The 19,371-nt window shown below is 36.1% G+C and overlaps 1 protein-coding gene across 4 annotated transcripts in view; it reads left to right on the forward strand.

Annotated features, from left to right (window-relative positions):
* The window catches only part of SCAF11 (SR-related CTD associated factor 11), a 49,937-nt gene that overhangs the window by 11,812 nt on the left and 18,754 nt on the right, over positions 1-19,371 (forward strand). For all 4 annotated transcript variants that reach the window (XM_059847026.1, XM_059847027.1, XM_059847029.1 and 1 more), the window contains exons 2-7: positions 4,734-4,809; positions 5,647-5,801; positions 14,829-14,906; positions 16,608-16,705; positions 17,725-17,792; positions 18,413-18,468. In XM_059847026.1, coding sequence (XP_059703009.1) covers positions 4,749-4,809; positions 5,647-5,801; positions 14,829-14,906; positions 16,608-16,705; positions 17,725-17,792; positions 18,413-18,468 — 516 coding nt within the window. In that variant the 5' untranslated portion in view covers positions 4,734-4,748. The remainder of the gene's footprint in view (positions 1-4,733; positions 4,810-5,646; positions 5,802-14,828; positions 14,907-16,607; positions 16,706-17,724; positions 17,793-18,412; positions 18,469-19,371) is intronic.

The following is a 19,371-nucleotide window of genomic DNA, read 5'->3' on the forward strand; positions in this document are numbered from 1 at the left end:
GGACTGTTAATGTGTTGGAGGAGGAGTGTATTTAGTTGTTGCATTATATTTACAGGGTATAAAGAATGCTTGTAAAGACTTTGTCTTGTAGTTAAGAAAAAAGGAGGCATGTGCTAATTTCATGTGTTACTTATAACTAGGCTTCTGTAATTTTTTTAATCCAATGCTTTTTCTATGTCTATTTAAGATTACAATACAATAGATTCATTAAGAAATTAAGAGGCATGACTTTGAACAGATCAAGTCTTTTCTTTCCATATGCACAATGAGGTAGTGTTGAAATACATCTGTGTTTTTAGGTTGTGATTTGTATGAAGTAGTTTGTGTGAATCACAGTTGTACTTTTGTGATATAGGAAATAGTTTAATGTGTGCATGACACTTAGTCTGCTTTATGGAGTTGTTTAAATTCTTCACGAAGCTGAGTTCCTCAGATGGAGAGGGACAAATCTGTTACCACAATCTACAGTCAACTCTCTTTAAGCACGTTTGTTGGCAGATGCATTCCATGAAAACAAGAGCAGGAATTTCATTTCTTTTAAGAATAGCCTGGGAACTTCAACATTTAATTATTTTGAGGGAGCAGGGAAAGGAGGTAGTGTTTCTGATCACTGTTCTCAATTTAATATACTAGTACACCTTTGTCTTTATGTCAAATATGAAATAAAGTAAGATAAAGTAATTCCATTGAGAATGTACAAGCACCAAAAAAAAAAAAAAAGCCATCTTGGCTGTAATGTTATGCTGTCTTTAGGCATTCTTAGGAAGGATTATCTAGAGTTTGGAGAGGGGTGTGGTTTGTTGCTGGGGGTTTTTTTGTTGGGTTTTTTTTTGGAGGGGAGGGTTTGTCAGCACAGAATCACTAGGTTGGAAGAGACATTCAAGACCATCACGTCCAACCCATGCACTAGCACCTCAACTAAACCATGGCACCGAGTGTCACATCCATTCTTTGTTTAAACACATCCAGGGATGGTGACTCCACCACCTCCCCAGGCAGGCCATTCCAATACTTCATCATTCTTTCTGTAAAAACTTCTTCCTAATATCCAACCTGTATTTCCCTCCACACAGCTTGAGACTGTGTCCTCTGGTTCTGTCAGTTGCTGTCTGGAGAAAGAGACCAACCCCCAGCTGACTACAGCCACCATCAGGGAGTTGTAGAGAGTGATAAGGTCACCTGAGTCTCCTTTTCTCCAGGCTGAACACCCCCAGCTCCCTCAGCCATTCCTCACAGGGTTTGTGTTCCCAGCCCCTCTCCAGCCTCGTTGCCTCCTCTGGACGCGCTCAAGCGTCTCAATGTCCTTCCCAAACTGAGGGCCCAGAACTGAACTCAGCATTCAAGGTGTGACCTCACCAGTGCTGAGTACAGGGGAAGAACGACCTCCCTGCTCCTGCTGGCCACACTGTTCCTGATACAGGCCAGGATGCCCTTGGCCTTCTCAGCCACCAAGGCACACTGCTGGCTCATGTTCAGCTGGCTGTCGAGCAGCACCCCCAGGTCCCTTTCTGCCCGGGCACTGTCACCATCCCCAGCCCATAGCATTGCAGGGGGTTATTGCTGCCAAAATGCAGGACTCAGCACTTGGATTTATTAAACTGCACCTTACTGGACTCTGCCCATCCATCCAACCGTTCCAGGTCTCTCTGCAGAGCCCTCCTACCTTCCAACAGATCAACACACAATCCCAGCTTAATGTCGTCTGCAAATTTACTAATGAAAGACTCAACACCCTCATCCATGTCATCAATAAAGATATAAAACAGAACTGGTCCCAGCACAGACCTCTGAGGGACACCACTGGTGACTGGCCACCAGCTGGATGCAGCACCGTTCACCACCACTCTCTGGGCCCGGCCATCCAGCCCGTTCCTAACCCAGCAAAGAGTGCTCCTGTCCAAGCCACAGGCTGCCAGCTTTTCCAGGAGTGTGCTGTGGGAGACAGTGTCAAAGGCATAAACATAGCATAGTGTTTGTTGCTGTCTTATCACATTTTAGGAAAAATAAGTATTCTATTTTTTTATGCTCTTTGCTCTTTCTAAACCACCAGGTTCTCTTTTCCCAACTCTGCTTTTAATCATATAAATGTAGTAACAGTCCAGTGTTAACTCTTCTGCTATTCTAATACCTGTGATGCCCTTTTAAAGTAGTGGAGAAAACAGTCTTTTCAAAGTTAATTTGTTAAATAGTGTGTAAATTTTGATTGTATCTTTTACTTTATTTATAAAAATTTCAGTAGTAATAAATTCCTCTGTTGTGTTGTGCAAAATGCAGTGTCAGACTGATAAAGTTGTGCTGTGCAAAGTGATCTGTGAAATCCATTAACAGCACTCAGTATCTGTTTAAATAATAGGCTTGTGAGAAGAATGGGGTAACACCACATAAGTGTTTTCGGTTGCTGCATGTCTTGGATTACCGATATTCTGTCAGAATTTTAGGATTTCTGTTTTTCTAATTATAAGTGTGTCAGAATTTATGGGATGTCTGTGTCTAGAAAAAGTACAATGGAGTAAAAGGTTACTTTTTCTGGGGAAAAACAAATTTGAAGAACTTCTGTGTTGTGTTTCTGCAATCTGTTTTAGTGAATTCACTACCTCTTTTATAATTAGTGTGAACTCAAAAGCTACTCCTTAATTTGGTATCCAGGTTGTATCTATTTAAATAATTTTCTGTGGATGTATGTAGAGAGCAGAATTCTTGATCTTGTCTTGAAACTGACTCAGCTATAAGGTGTCCTGGGACTTCTAGGGTTGAAACATGTTTGAGTACAGCTTGTGGAATTTTTGGCTTCTGTAAAGCATTGCTGATGTTTTAAGATGTAGGGCAGAAGGGATGTTCTTATATTTTGTGTATAAAAGCATCTATGCTGCACTCTACTGCATGATTTACACTTTCTGGGGCCAAAGCCACTTGTGCAAATCAGATGAAGGCAACAGACCACAATCTCCTAAATTCAAATGTGGTTTTCATGGTTTTACCTGTCCTAATTTCACAGAGATTTTGCTTTTTGAAGACATTAAATTTTAAAGGAGCAGCTTGACTTGGGTTGGGTTTCTTTTTGCTTAGCTTGCAGAAGATGGAGGTCTGGAGAGTGGTTGTTCTGCCAAGAGAACTCGCCTGTAGCCTATGGCATTGGCTGCAGCTGGGTCAGTGTTTGTGCTGGTAATCAGCCTACAGTTGATGCCATGTATTAATGATAACTTTTGTAATAATTTTAGATATAAAAATATGATAGCAGTGATAGGGGGAATTCCCTTAAAGCTAGGCTTTTCTTTCCTTGTCCCTTCACTTTCCCCTACTCTCAATTGGATTGATTGCCATGTTCCCTTTGGGGAATCAGGTAATTTCTAATAAGAATATTGAAGCCAATTTGAATTCTAATTGCAGATTTCTAATTAGTTTCACAGTTTTGACCATTTCTTTAGCAAACTGCTTGTGTTTTAAGACTCACAGATCTGAGTCCTGATTTGTTATGTTGCCTAAGAAAATGAGAAGTATATGTGATGGGAATGTGCAGCAGAGTTGCTTTTCTTAGTATAAAAAGTGATCATTAAAACAGTTCTGCTGCCAAGATCAAGCAGTAAAGACTTGATCAGAAGAAAAGTTTGGGGAAGCAAATTCTGTGTCTCCCTCTTCTGGATGTCGTAGTGGTAAAGAAAAAGTATTGTAGTTTCTGAGTGTAATAGGAGGAAGTTTAGTTGAGGAGCGTGATTGTGGCCATTTCAGCTCTGTCCCACTGCTTTGTCTAGCAAAGGTGTCAAAGTGTGAGAGTAAACCTCAGCTGCTTTGCTTCAGGTTTGAATGCTTAAGTAGCAGACCTTGGTAATCTCTGATTTCTTCAATGTCTTCTGAAGTTTTAGTTTATCCTTTTAAATACTAATAATTTTTAAAGCTTCATATAGTTTTGAAGAAACCTGTTGTTCCCTCTGGGGCTTGGGTTGGAGCTTTAGGTTTATATACTATCTCTGCTGTGACTACAGGAGTTTTGAAATGCAGGAGATTCAGTCCTTGGTATAGATATTCTTTTTTCAAGTGTGTTTCATTCTACATGTATTAAGTAAGCTTCCAAAGAACATATACTTGCTATTTCTTATGTAGGGTCAAATTCTTTCAACTTTTGTGATGTGGATCACTGGGATGTACTTCATTTGTGCTATCTCTTTCACAGAGCAGTTAAAAAGTGCGTCCCCATTCATGATACTGCCCTGCCCCTGTGCTTGTGACCTGTCCCTTGTTTGATATAAATTTCTCTACATGTTTTACTGAGTGCAAATAGTTTGAATTTTTTCCTTCTTGCTTTTGTCATACAAATATAAGGTGGTTTCATTTTTCTCACTTGCCACTACTACGGTGACTCTAGGTTTGTAAAACAACCAACTCTTGTGGTGCTAGAGTGTTTAAAGTCTGTTGCTTCAACTATTTGCATCGGGCAGTTTGCAGGTGTTAGTTACTGCAGTGTTGCATGGGCTCGTTTGCATGGAAACTTAGCAATATGTTGCATTTTTAAAAATAAAAGCACCAGTGGTAGTCTTAAAACACTGCAGAAACTTTGCATCTGTTGAACAAAAGCAAGTTGGAAACATCAGTTGCTAGACAGCAGTAATGATACTTACAAATTGTAAACAATCTCTTAACTTCTACTACCATGTATTTCTACTCTACAATGGAGAATACTCATTAATTTTTTTATTTTTCAAGTTGCAATCTAAATGAACTGTTTCTGTGTTTTCCAGACTACATTTTGTAAGATGAAGAACAGAAAGCAATGTATTCAAGATACTGAGGATCAGACACATGAAGGCATGGAAGGTAAAGTTTGTGTGTTTGAAAATATTGAAGCATATTATTCAGGTTCAAACTGTGAAGGTCTGATTTTTTTCATTTGCTCTCTCAATTAGTATGCTCCTTGTTTTGAAAGAAGTTGTGTAAATATAACCACTTTCTCATAATATTTGGCGTTGGCCTGTGAGGTCCCCAAATAATTTCCTGTCTCTTCTCTTGTTATTACTTGTTAACTTCTAGTAGCAAAACAAAAATATTGATAGCAATTGCTGTTCAGAGAAAACAATTATTCAGAGTAAAATTCCTTGGAAAAGAGTTAATATATTTTTGTATTCTGAAAACACTTTCCAACTCTAACAAAATCTGGAGCATTTTTTGTTTAATGTACATGATTAGATAAATAGTTGAAGATACTCAGATTAGGATAATTCTAAGACAGAAAAGCTAAAGTAAAGGTAGACCATATGTATATAAGATAATATAAAATATGCTGGTGTGATTTTAAGTCATGGAGAGAGTGCAAACACACAAGGAGAAAGAACGTAGGAGAATTATGTCTAAATGACTACATAACCAAGAGAAACACTGTGATGCCTGCTTTATTGAAATATCCCTGTAATTAACTTTGTTTTGATGGCAAAGACTGGTACAGTAGTCTATGAAATAAGTTGCTTAGCTTTCTTCATCTGAAACACAGTTTTCTGTAGTTACATGCAAGTTGAATTCAAGTTTTTAGGTCTAATGCAGCCAAGAAGCTGTCCAGAGGAGTACTTGAAAGAATTCTTACTTCTTTATTATTCAAATCTAGAAAACTTTGTTTCAAAAACTGTCAAAATTTCTAAGTGTCAGTGTTAATAATGCCAGGTGAAGAAAATGAGGAAAGCTGTTCCTGTTCTACATTATTGTATGATGACAACACGTGCCCCATCTGTCTGAACTGCCTTCTAGAACAAGAGATTGGGTTTCCTGAGAACTGCAGTCATACCTTCTGCATGACTTGTATTCTTAAATGGGCTGAGGTAAGACTGAGCACCAAGGTGTGTTTTTATTTTTCAGTGAAATCTATTGCATCAAATACCTACAGATATATATTTTTTTAAAGTTACAGATTTTGGCTTTGCACAGAAGTGTTCAGTGACGAATTTGTACATAGATTTTGGAAAACTTTGTTCTTAATGCGAAAAAGTATTTTGAGTTTTCTTTCACTAGGCAATCTTACTTACTCTAGTAACTTAATGGTTGCTAGAGATTAGGGATAAGTAAACAGGGTGATGTTGGCTGTTTGGAAGATCAGACAGTATTATGTACTTGCTATAATATTGCATTGTTGTTAGCTTAATCTTACTTTGTGATAACCCTTAGGCTGTTTGTCATAGTGTCAGCTAAGGGCTGGGACCAATATGTATTCATGTTAGTCTACAAAATGAGTGATACAACCTCAGTTTTCTACCTGTAAAGAGAATTCAGCTAAAAGCTTTACTGCTGTTCTGAAAAAAAAAAAAAAAAAATTAATGATGGCTGGTTTTTTTTGTATGTCAATAACTTCGTAGACAGTTCTGGAATGTTAAAGAAAAATTACTTGCTGAAGAAATCCTTGATGACCTTGTTCTATGTAGTCCATTCTCCCTCAGCTATTTTATGTAATCATTGCATTCAGTCTGGTGTCTTTACCTTTCCTGTAACTTTTTCAATTATCAGTATAAAACATCAAATTAATATTGCTTTGTACTGGGATGAGTAGGTGTTGCTGCCTTTTGCCCTGCTTCTATGGACTTTAATTTGTTTGTCACTTCAGTGAGACCTCTGTTTGGTTTCTTTGCACTGTTTGGTTTCTTTCATTCTTTTGTAGTAAATGATGATTTTGGTTACAGTATTCCCTTTAGAACATTGGTATCACTTGGTTGGTATGTATATATGCAATATGCTTATTCTTGCTATGTTTTAACCTTAATTTTTGTGCGATTTATTACTGAAAGCCAGTGGTAACACAATTTTCTGAAGAATTTATATGAACTTCAGAGTATTAAAAAAAAAGTTATTACATTAAAATGGCTTTAGATTTACAAACCAGATAATAAAGTTTCCTGTTGCCAGATTTTCTGCTTTGCATTCGATTCATAGCAGCAATTTGATTTGTAAGGGAAGAGGAAATTCTCACCTGTAATTTTACTCTGAGTGACTTAGCTGGTTGCTATAATGACAGCTGGAAAGCATTAAACAGTGACATGCACAGGGAAGCAGTACAGTATATTGGCTTGCTGCTTTATTCGAGTTTATTCACATTGTCTAACAGATGCTTTTAAGCCCAATGAGGAAGAGAAATTTTCTTCTTCTAAAGGGGCAGGTGAGTGATACAACATTTTTCTTGTCACGTCAATTTTTTTTTTTTTGTGGTCTGAGGTGCTATTCAAGTAGAATAAAAGCAACTTCTCTTAAAAGTTGACAGGTAAAGTAGATGTGATGCCATAAAAAAGATGTGGGGGTGTTTCTAAAGCTGCATAAGGCTGCTGCTGCTGCTTCTCATTAGCGACATCAGATAGGTAAAACCAGCCAGGCTTCCTTTTCTGAGGTTGCTCGACAGCCAGGCCTGTTGAGTTCATGGAACTCCACTGCCTAATTTAGTAGTTTTAATTAAAAGTAAAGCGACAAAATAAGTGTTGAAGCCTGGGTGACAGTTCAGAGGCTTCAGCTGTGAGAAGCAGATGAGGGTCTATAGATTTGAATGACAGAAAAAATATTATAAGCATGTCACCATTTAAAATATACTGATGCTGTGTGCTTTTATGCCTGTTACTAACATAGAGTATAACTGAATGTGTTCTTTTTTGAGAAATGTTGCATGGTTCCTGGTTGATCATAACCATAATTTAAGTCATTCTGAGTCATGAAGATATAAAAAAAGATAGAAAAATTACTTGCTGTTTAAAAAATACACTGCCTGATTCTGGATAAAGATAAAGTATTTTTTTTGAGTATAAACAAATTGCTTCTAGAAATGGTATTTTCTTCTTTCAGTGCTGGAGAAAAACAAAATTGACAATAAAATTATTGAATTAAATCTTAAAAAAGCCCACGACTAATATTTGCATCATTTGACATGTTTTTTTTGTGTATCTTGAGTTCTGCTCCATACAGTTAGAGGCTTTGTCAGCAGTCTGTGTTCAAGTTGGGTATTTATTTTATTTTTCTGTGTTGCATCTGGACTATAAAATATAACAGGATAAGCTGCTTCTCTAAAGCGCTGTTTTCAAATTGTACATAATCATTGTTCTCCTGAGAGTTTATGGCTTTTTTATATAACTGTGTAGACTCTAATCAAAACCAGGGTAGTTTAGGCAAAAGATTAGTGTTTTACTGTTCTGCTCCCTCTTCAATCTACAGGAGATTTTCAACATTGCAGCTGCAGTAAAGTGTCCTATACCAGCTGATCTTCTGTCTGAAAGCAGCAGTTATAACACTTTGAACATCTTACTTTTTAAGAAATGAGAGAATATAGAATTTTAAAAAGCACTTAAAAGCAATAAAATTGCCTTTATTCCGAAGGGTAAAGAGGGGTAGGAAACTTGCTGCAGAACAGGTCTAATACATTAGATCCCATTGGCTAAATCTGAACATTTAGTTTCAGAATTAAATAGCATTACAGTTGAGTCAGTACTGTATTTTCTTTCCCTTTGAAGAAAGATGTCTAAAGCCTAAAAGAAAAGTGAGGGGTAGACCAAGAATCCCCAGAAAGGAGTTAATCTTCAGAGTAACTTTTTAGTATGTCCCTTGAATTGTTCTTCTCTTTGGTTGTGTTAATTGTGGCATTTGAGAGCATTGCTATGCACAAGGTCAATTGCCTATACTATTAAACTCTTCTATACTATTAGACTGTCGACTTGTGCGCTTTTGGCTGTGCAAACTAGTGCTGTCCCAGTCACTGCTGGGGGCTGTTCTCAGTAGGCACACGAAGGATAACATAAATGTTTGTCATCCTGTGCCAGCTGTCAACCACTTCTGGAGGTGGTGTAATTTACTAATGAAGACTCTCAAGCTTGAGGCTTTGTATTTCAGTGAGTCTGTGCTGGAAGATCATAAAAAATAGAAGGTGCTAAATCAGGAGCTGAGGTTACTGGACACACCCTTCAGTGGGAATGTAGAAGGACAGTGTAAGTGAAGGGTGGCTTTCAGTGTAAAGAGCATGTATGTGGTAACATTATTCTGGCCACATAAAAAAAGGGGGGAGGGTCTAGCCAGCAACAGAAATCCCCTATCTACCCCTAAATACCCCAGTAATGTCATGTTACACCAAAGGAAGCAATTACATTAATGTGTTTCTGTCATCTGTAATACTATTAGTATATTTAAACTACTTGGGTCAAAACTAATTTTTTCAACTTTTTTTTTCAGATAAACTTGTATTTTGTATTTTCATTGGTAAGCACATGTTTTAGTTTATAATAATTGGTTCTGAAAGGATTTAAGTGAAACTGATACAAAGAAAAGTTAACTAGGCATCTGTGGCAAATATGCACAAAGTTGTTAACACCACTTCAGCTAAGACAACTGCTTTAGCAGCTGTGGTGTCGTGCCTGTATGCATTAGAGAAAAATCTCTATCTTTGTTTTTTCTATTCTATTCAAAGAAAACAGAAAAGTCTTAGAAGCAATAAATATTTACTGTAGGCTTTTTAACTTCCTTTCTGTTCTTCAGAGTGCTAAGAAATGTACTGGAGATTTCTATCTCTGTTCTTCTATTGATTCCTCTTATGAACTGTCATGAGAGATGTGTGTTGAAGAAAAAATTCAGTGTGTTGTCTCCATTATTACAATGTTTGTGTAACAGACATTGGTTTCAGTGACCCTCACCTACCAAGCTTATTTATTTCATGCTCTGGTCCTGGTTTCCCACATTATTTTTTCCCTATGTGGAGAATTTGAAAGTGGAGTATGTACAGTCATAAATTCTCCAAAGCATTGGTTGCATATTCAGGTAGGCCCTGTACAGGATCTGTGGTTGAAATAAGCTAAATGACACTAAGCAGTTGGCACAAAGAGCTGTCTTGCAGTATGTTTCTAGTGGATGTTCTTAGGTGTTTTATTCATAGGTTTTGATGTTCAGTTCTTAGGGTAGTTGTTGTCTTTGTGTTCATACGAGGTTTGGATCATTGTGTATGTGGCATATGCTACTGCACTTGTATGTTCTTCTGCAGTTAAGGAGAGTTACCTGTATGATAACTGGGATTCCTAATGTGTATGCTTTCTGATCTGGATTCTTTTTTTTCTGAAGGATATAGGAAGGAATCAGCTTAAGTGGCAGCAACCTCCGCAGTGATCTGCAGTACAGAGCACTGTGGGCAAGATTTAAGATGACACTAGTAAACAAAACATAGATTGTGTTAGATTGTGTTCAAAGAAACACAACCTAAAGCCCCAAAAATAACAGTGGAAAAAACCTTATTGTTCAAGTATACCCAAAGTGCTCTATACCTAGACAGTTCATCTGAGAACTGATGTTCAGAAAAACTGTATTAATCAAATTGTTTTGGAAACTGTAGATTTTAATTACCTTTTTGCAAATTATGTTTGCTTTGTAGTATATAGTTGTTCTTTGCTATTTCCCTGCTTAAGCAGGGGGGTTGGGCAAGATGACTTCCAGAGATCTCTTCTCAGCCACTTTGTGATTTTGCAAGAACATTTGTGTAGCAACTTATGAATGTTAATGCTGTTGAAGTGCAGTGCAAAAGTCTGAGTGGTTTTCATTTTACTCCAGTTCTTCCAATAGTGTCAATACGACTAAACTTAATTTGTCAACACTTTGTGGCAGTTTTGAATTGTAACTTAAGAACTAGCCAGCTATGTCAGGTAGGTAGAGAGAAGAGGGCTGTTTAGATTTGTAACTAAGTAGTCTACTGATTAGCTGTTAAAACTGTAATCTGTTCTTTTGCACTCTGTATCATTACTATCAGTGATTTTTTTCCCTCCAAAAAAGACTTGTCAGAAATAGTGCTTTCTTATAGTGTAACTATAACACTTAAATTTACTTGATTTTTAAAAGTAGACTGAAAAGAAAGTAATGGTAAGGTTTTACATTCTTCCAGAAAGTAGTGCATTTCCCATTGTCTTCCTACTTTCATTAAAATGTGGAGAGGGTGTTTCTCACTACATTTGGTGTAATGTCTCCCTGTTCACTGAAGCTGGAGATGTTACTATGGGCTTTCTGCTGTACTGTTATTACAAGGTGAAGTGAAATATACAGATATTGCTTTAACAGTCTAAATCTCACTTTAAGTCTGAATTTAGTTAGGAGAATCTGGTATTATTTGTGCTTAACAGATTATCTAAGAGTGCAGGATCATGTTTCTTTTTGTATCAGCTTTTCAATACAAAATTTGGAGAACAGACTATTATAAGCCACTTGAAGAAAAAAAAAATTGGGGTAGGTATTTACAGCAGCAACTCGAATTCTGTACTTGTGTCTTGTTACTGCTTGTTATGAAACCTCATAGCATGGAACTTGATGAGATGGGGGTATCTGTCAAAGTTATTTTATCAGCCAAATATGTTTTGGGGTTAGCTTGCGCCTGTTTGTATAGCTTTCTGAAAATTCCTGGCTGGAATATAGTAACTGCTTCATCCTTTTGCCTTCCTCACTTCGTTCAAATGCTGTTTGAAGTGATGTAGTTAAAACTGAGAACTATTGCTCCTTGAGTTTAGAGATCACAGTTCTGTGTCGTTCTAGTACAGTTACAAGAATATAGAAATTAAGTTATGCCTGTGGAGCTAAAGTAAGCTTTTTCTAGAGGGTCATAAAATCCAAATAAAATACACTAATTTTTTTTTTTTGAAAGCTGAAAATGAAACATATTGTTTGTGGATAAACTTCCAGGGCTTGCAGATTTTTGTGAATGCTTATGTATTTTATGAAGCAAATTCTTCATATATCACAGGATGGATGAAAGAATAAATCACTGTGGAGTTAGCAGGTTTAACAGTAAAACTCTCAATAGTTCCATGTGGAGAATAAAACAATCAAAGATATTTTGAAGCTGAGCTACTAGAATGTACTTTTCCAAGGAAAGAACTGTTCAGAAGCAAAGCAAGCAGGCCATGCTGAGGTTCTAGTGATATTGATGATTATATTGAGTACTGCATGTTCTGATTTTTAAAGCTATGGTAAAGAAAGATATTGTAAAGATCTGTGGTTCTTCTAAGGTTTTGATACATTTCATATACCTTCTCCCTTGTGCACAGTTAAAGTGGGATCTGCTCCTCGGACTTGTTCCATCTCAGCATCTTCTTTCTTGTTTTAAATGTTCTTTATCAAAAAGTACAGTATACATTCACTATTACTTACAATGCTCCCTGAACGGAAACCTCAGAAGAGTGGAATTACTAACGTGCCTTTGATGAAAGAAGATTCAACACCTTTGTTACCTGAACCATGTTCTCAAAAACCATGAGAGATGAGTTAAAGGTCACCACTCCTCATAATTGGTTCTTGTAATGAATGTTGACTTTTTTTGCCTTTATTCCTTTCTGTAGCAGTATAAATCCTGTCTTGCCATTGGGATAAGGGACAGGGGAAGAACTTCGGGTTTTTTCTTCCATTTTTTCCAATATTTTAAAAGTTTGCTTTTATTTGTTAACAGACAGGTGAAAGCTGATGCATGTTTAGACAGAAGTAACCTTTAGTTTCCCTCGGGCTACCCTACAACTGTACTCCACCTGGGGACTGGGAGTGTACAACCAAATGTCCTGAGTTTCTCTAGTGATAATGTTGTCAGCTTACAGAAAATGCTAAGCCTACAGAAAGCAACTGAGTAGGAGTGGAAAGAGCATCTGCTGTTTCTGAGCATATATGAACCTAGTGGTCATTTTTGACTCTTCCAGAATGTTTTCCTTCCTTTTTACTACTGTGTAAAACTGTGTTAAGTTGTTAAACATTTGTTCAGAAGAATTGAACATTGAACATCTTTCTCTAGTGGAGCAAAAACAGCTGTTATTTGGATTGCTGCTAGTAACACTTCGTATTCTATGATACTTTATTGCTATGAATAAATGTAATGTGCAGTGACTTAAACTTGGGAAGATAACTTGACATTCATGTGTAAATTTAATGTAGGAAGAGACCGTATTGGATAAACATTTCAGCTAAGGTAGATCGTGAAACGAGAATAAAAATGGCTAAGAAAAATATCTTCCTCCTACCTATCTTTTACAATCTGGCATATCTAAGAATGAAAGTATGTACCTTGATGTTTGCAGTGGATTCAGAAGCTACAGTGCATTGCATGCTATCAGATATCCTGATGGAACATTGCACTCCTGTGTTACTGTGGGTTAGCTGTGCCTTGACTACAGAACAAGAATTGTCTTCATGATCTGAGTCCTTAGGGAACTGGCTTAATTACCCAATATGCTTTTCTTATCTGGGGCCTTGACACTGCAGAGAACAATGGTATCCCCCAAAAGAGGAAGTTTTTAGTTAGGATAAAATACCAGAGCATCAAAGGCTAGGTGATGGCTTTAACTTACATTCTTGTTCAACAGTTTATTCCTGAAACTACCCCTGGGGATTTTTTTTTGTTTGTTTGTTTAATGGGTTTGGATTTTTTTTAAATCAGTCTTGTTTGGTTCTATCTACTTCAGTTGAAATCAGAAGTTCGGAAACTTCCTGAATGCTCCTTTGCTGGGGGCTGGTATATGAAAAAGAAGTTGAGCACTCCTTGAAATTGAGAAAAGAGCAGAATTAGCTGGAAAATTAGAAGGCCCGATGAAAAGACAGGAATGAAGTTCACAACTGGATTTTGGGGCAGAGTTCATATGCAGGTTTTTCCTAGCTGCTTATGTAATTGGAGTACAGCATCTTGCTTGCATAGATACCCTGTAGCTCTCTAAATTGCAGAAATTATATGCCTCTTCAGGGCGTACAGTTCCTGTACTGGATCTTGTTCAGTGAATGAATTAGGGCTGGAGACTGGGTGTGTGTTTTGGTTTTTTATTTTGTTTTGCAAGTGTTGAACTGAGCCTCTGAAGGCCAGTGGGATTAAGGTGGGTGTGGAGGTTGTAATGATGACAAAACCCCCGAATCAAACAAAGAACCACACCCCCCACAGCAAACATGTCTGGAATTAAAAGGAATAAAGAGTTCTCTCATAGCTAAAATTAATATCTAATGTGGATTTTTCTTAAAGCTGATTCATTACATGATCCACTTACGTGGCACTTCAGTTGAAATTTTCCATTTTTGTGCTTAATAATGTGTTTTTGTTCTCTGTGTGTGTGTTTTATCTGATGTAGTGCAGCCTCAGTAAGAGAGCATTTAGGTGATCAGAGAAAAACAATAAATGGCTATTTCCATCAAACAGTAGGGTAAAATAGCCTTCTTGAATATTAATTTGTAAAACTTTCGATGTGTTTCATGTGGGAATCTGTTGTCTGCTGACTGCAACAAAAGAGATGTGTTATGACCACTGTTTGCTTTCTGCATTACCAGTTTTATGTTTTGGAGGAGACAGAATGCAGCACACTTCCTGTTGAAAATAGAATTAAGAAATAAAATGTTAGAAAAATATGAAATGTAGAGGACATTTGCATATTGCTATGCTTTTCAGTGTGTTATCAACATTAATCTTACATAGACTCCAAAGCAGTGTACCAGCACTAAGATAAATAAGCCAAAAATCAGGACACATTGGTATAAAATCAGGACACTGAAAAATAAGCCAAAATCAGGACACATTTATAAAATCAGTTACCTAAAAGGAATTAAAAGACCAGAAAATGAAGGTAACTTAATGTAAAATGTATTAAATACTTTTCCTTTTTTACTCACAACTTCTGGGTTATATTCTGGTTTCCTTTAGATTTTTCCTGAAAGAGCAATCTGCTTATATAAAACAAAATACTGAGTGTATGGATAACGTGTCCAAATGCATTCTTACTGTGGACAAATTGGGATTTCCTGTGCTTCTGTAAGCTACTATAATAGTGAATAAAAGTTTAGAAAATTAGGGTTTCTCTTAGCTCATTGCCAAGTTTGTAATAAGAAAAATAATTTTTCAGACCCAGGCTTCATGTCCTATTGATCGCAGACCATTTCAAGCAGTATGCAGGCTGGATGCACTGGATAAGCAGATAAAGGTATGTTCCAGACTTATTTTCTTAAATAACTTCCCTTGTAGGAACATCCAAGTTATGCTGCAGCCTTTCCATCATATAAAATTAAATGTGTTGTGTTAAATAAGCTTTCCTAACAAAGTAATTACTGTTTCAATGTTTCTATTACATATTTGAAGCTAGGAACTATTCTTAATTATTTTTTCAGAGCAAGTATTTACCATAGTAATAATAATAATCATAAAGCTACTGTTGCTACTTTCTAGTATCTTTGAGCATTCATGATATATCCAAGACTAGAAGTATGGTAATTGGTCTCAAAGTGTTTTTTAAACTAGGTTTTGTAAACAACTGCTCTACCAATTATCCTGGAATATTGCTTTTTTTTTTAGCTGAGGTGAATCTTCTGTGTTCACAGCCTCCAATTCCCAGACAAAAACACGTAAAGGCAAGAGGATCAATTAATGTTAAACGTTGTTCAACCGAAATCTGAATTTTTTTCAGTTCTGAATTCTTCTTAAAAATACTGATATGGAGAGTAGTTTATCAAGTAGGAAAAAACCTCTTCTGATAGTTGATCTTGAAAATGCATATAGAAAGATGCTAGTGATTTCATGTACAATTTGAAAATTTTATGATGAAATTATTCTTATAAGTATTTATAAGCTGCTGGTCTTGCACTTTTTGACATTTAGAAAACAGGCTTCCACTACTCATTTCTTGTACTTCTGGAGGCCCAGGCAGTCACCTATAAAGGAGCCATGCTGGCAACTAGAGATGCTTCCTTCTCATAGGAAACTTTAAACTTGTGTATTTTGGCTTCTTTATTTATGAAGACTCAAGGAAGCCGTTGAAATGGGATAAACTGAAGTTTACATTTGGAAAAGTGTAAAGGCTGTATCAAAATGCAGTTTGAAAGATTGTCTGTTCACAAAATTGCAGTGTAAACAGATGGGCAGAGAAAAATGTCCTTCCCTGAAAACGAGCCTCTGGAGCTGTAGGAATAGATGAAATGTGTATCAAGATATACAGACACAGTGGTCAGCATCATCAGTGGTGCTATCAGGAGACTGGCAGCTTTCTCTTTGTGATATTCAGAATTAGCATGCTAGTATGTTAAGGGGTTGCATAAAAAGCCAGATTTTGGGGATAAGGAAATACAAAGTTTCTAATGCAAACAATTGCAATGTAGCCATGGAAGCAACTTCACAGTGTGAAATAAAAGTTTTATTGCTCTCAGTGTTTTTGAGATGTGAAAAAAACTCAGTTATTTTACTGTAGAAGAAAATTGTGTGTGTTTCAATTATGAGGAAGCATATTAAGTTGAGTGGTAGTTCAGCATTTCCCCAAGGTGAACCTTGCGTATTCTGAACAACCAACTTATTTTAATAAAACTTAGCTTATAGATTCATAATGGAAACTAGTGCATAGCTGTGAGACACTTGCCATGGCAGTCAGAATGTTCAGGGCTTTTTTCATCCTGTGAACTTAGTATGCATCTCAGGCATTGTCAATAGCATATCAAGATGTAGGTTTTTTCTCTTTTATAAAAAAATCTCCTGTGAAGTCAAAGTCATGTCTACTTCAAAAGAAGTAAGAGTTGAAATGTTTTCTAGTCCTTCTGTTTGAGTTTAATTTCTGTACAGACCTGAAGAGACCTTGTATGAATTTAAAGCCCACGTGTCATGACATTCTAGATTGGGTTGATTCTATTTTACAACACAGGTTCAGGTTACAAAACAGCTAAGGAGGAAGGAGGAAGAGGAAAACTGTGCCTGCAATAAGGAAACTTACAGCCATGTGAAGATGAGAAGTTTTGTGAGGTTGGTCAGCCTTGTAATTTCAAGCATTTGAATTGGAATATTCAAAAGAAATAAAATCAACTGGTTTAACTTGTACATCCTGAAAATTTTGTAAAATTATTTTTATTTTAAAATATGTTAGTTTTCATGAGTAGTGGTTTAATTTTTCTTTTATCATTGCTGTAATTCCCACTTAAATAGTTAAAATAATGTGGAAGAAGTAAAGGGCAATGTATTTCTTGCATTGATCTCTGTGAAAGTTGCATTTTTCTAGCAATTCTGAAAAATTTTACAGTCATTTGAAGTATGGCTGCATCAAATTCTAACAATATAAATATTTTTTTTTGTTTCTCTAAACAAACATCCACTTTTCTTGCATGTTATCATAAGCACTGGTGATGTTCCTCTTCTGTAAAACATAGTTGTAGTCAAGAACTGATTTTATTCTAGTAAGCTTGAGAGGGAACATTTCTGTTGTTTTACGGAAATAACATTTCTGTTTTGGTGAACTTTATCTTGTAACATTTGCTGCATTGTATAAAGGGAAGCTGAGGATTACACAGATGAATTTTTCCTAAATAGTGCTTATCTAAAGTCAGTGTTTATTGGAATGTATGAAAAATACAGAATTCTTAAGTTTAATGAGAAGCAGACTTCATTACAGCAAAGATAACTGGAGTAAATTACTTTTTTTAGCTCATAAGAAAATAAGATTCTGAATCAACACTGACTGATATTCTTAAAAGGAAGCTGGTTATAGCATCTTTCTCATGTTGCCATTAAATCAAACAAAACTGAGCATTCTGATTTAATACAGGATATTAATGTTTGTGTAAATTGGTTTTCTTTTTTTTTCTAAGTTGTTTGAAGCACTATGGCTTTTGAAATACAAAAGATGATATTCATGATGCAAGTTCAGGTTTTAATAGCGGTTAGAATTTGGTTTATGTGCGCAAAAGAAAAATACCTTCAAATAGGAGAGGATTTTGTTTGGATGCCTAGAAACTGCTTTTTTAATTTTTTTTTTTTTGGTCTTGCAGAAGAGCTGTATGTCCAGACAGAGGGCCAGTAACAATAAAATTAAGCAGAATTGTGAAGAAAAAATACAGTAAGTTGGTATTTGCCGGAATTGCTGTTTTTTAAGGAACTATAGAATATCTTTTCTTGATGAGCCAATTTAAGTTTTTAAAATTGCTTACATTTGTATACAAAACTCAAATTCCAAGTAGCAGAAATGTGGAATTTCTAGAGTAGAATTACAGTATGTGAAACTCCTATTTTTATATTGCTGGAATACTGCCTTTTCAATTTCAGTCACAACTCAAATGGATGTGGTTTCAGCCTCGATTAATTTTCTGCATCCGGCAGCTGGGGAACACCTAATGACTAGCTGTTATTCAGAGGGTTTTTTTGATGAGAGGTCAGACACAAGCAACACTTAGCTATGTTTTGGGGTTGCTGCTCTGAGGGGCTTATTCTATAAAAGTTGTCTGGTAAGTCTATTCATAACTTAAAAAAGGAAGAAAATATCTGAAGAGGTAAAAACTGCTTGGGATCTAAAAAGCTATTGTGAAGGTGCATGCATTTTCATTTTACTCAGTTTGTATGTAAACATTGTAAATGCACTCCAGATACACATTTTGTTAACCTCCCATTGCATTATTGATTTTGATGAACAATCAAGAATATGCTAAAGTTAAGATCAAAATTTTGTTCCTTGTTCCACAGGTAATATTTTGCATGACAAACAAAACAAGAAAGCTTTCTCTGTGAAGATAAACAAGGTTGGTTCTGATAAGGAAACATTTGTAAATTTATTAGAGCATTTTTAAGACTACCTTCCTAGTTATTTTTAAGGTTAACTTCTATTTGTTAATTTTGGTATGATTCAAACTTTTTTATTTTGTCTCTTTTTGTCTTGAAGTAATTAGAATATTATCCCAGGTTATATGAGCTTCTTTCTCAGATTAAAATTAGTTTAATGGTGGTAAATATTTTCATTTAGATTAGGCTATTACATTATAAGATCCTGAAGCCTGTTTTCATCCATCTCCTTTCATCCAAAGGAAGATGGTTTCATGTACAAGCTGTCAACCAAGTACCATTATATGACGGTTTTCATTATAAGTAATTTATGTGAATCTGGCATAGACATTATAGTTTGCATCAAATTGGGTTTTTTTTAAATATGAGATTTCTGTCAAGAAGGTTTCTGTTTCCAAGTTTCTTCTTCATAAATCTTAGCCTATAAACACAGGATCACCAGATGCCACATTTATAAGGAGCTGTAAAGGCTCTCGTTTGATTTCTACCATCCCTCCTTTCAAAAATACTTTGTGTCTCTGACACACAAGTTTTTGATGAGTGCTTTCTTATTCATAGGTGTACCTGTTAAGTGAACGTGCAAGAAAAAGTTTTAGGCCATAAATTTAGTTCTGCAGTGCAAGTACCATCATTTGCCATCATTCTGTCGTACCTGAAGTTTGAATATTTGGAGGAAAAGCTTTGTTCAAGTCCCTGTTCTGGCTACTGCTGTGTTTCATGTAGTATGGGGCACATCCTGTGTGTTTTCAGCAGCTCATGGCCTGAATAGTAACTTCTGTTTGGGGCTCATTACACCATAGTTGTCAGGGATTTTGTTAGCTCCAGTTTGCCACTTCTAAGTCAGGTATTTGGAAATTTGGGTT

The sequence above is a fragment of the Haemorhous mexicanus genome, chromosome 5, assembly GCF_027477595.1.
Source record: "Haemorhous mexicanus isolate bHaeMex1 chromosome 5, bHaeMex1.pri, whole genome shotgun sequence".
NCBI classification, from domain to species: Eukaryota; Metazoa; Chordata; class Aves; order Passeriformes; family Fringillidae; genus Haemorhous; species Haemorhous mexicanus.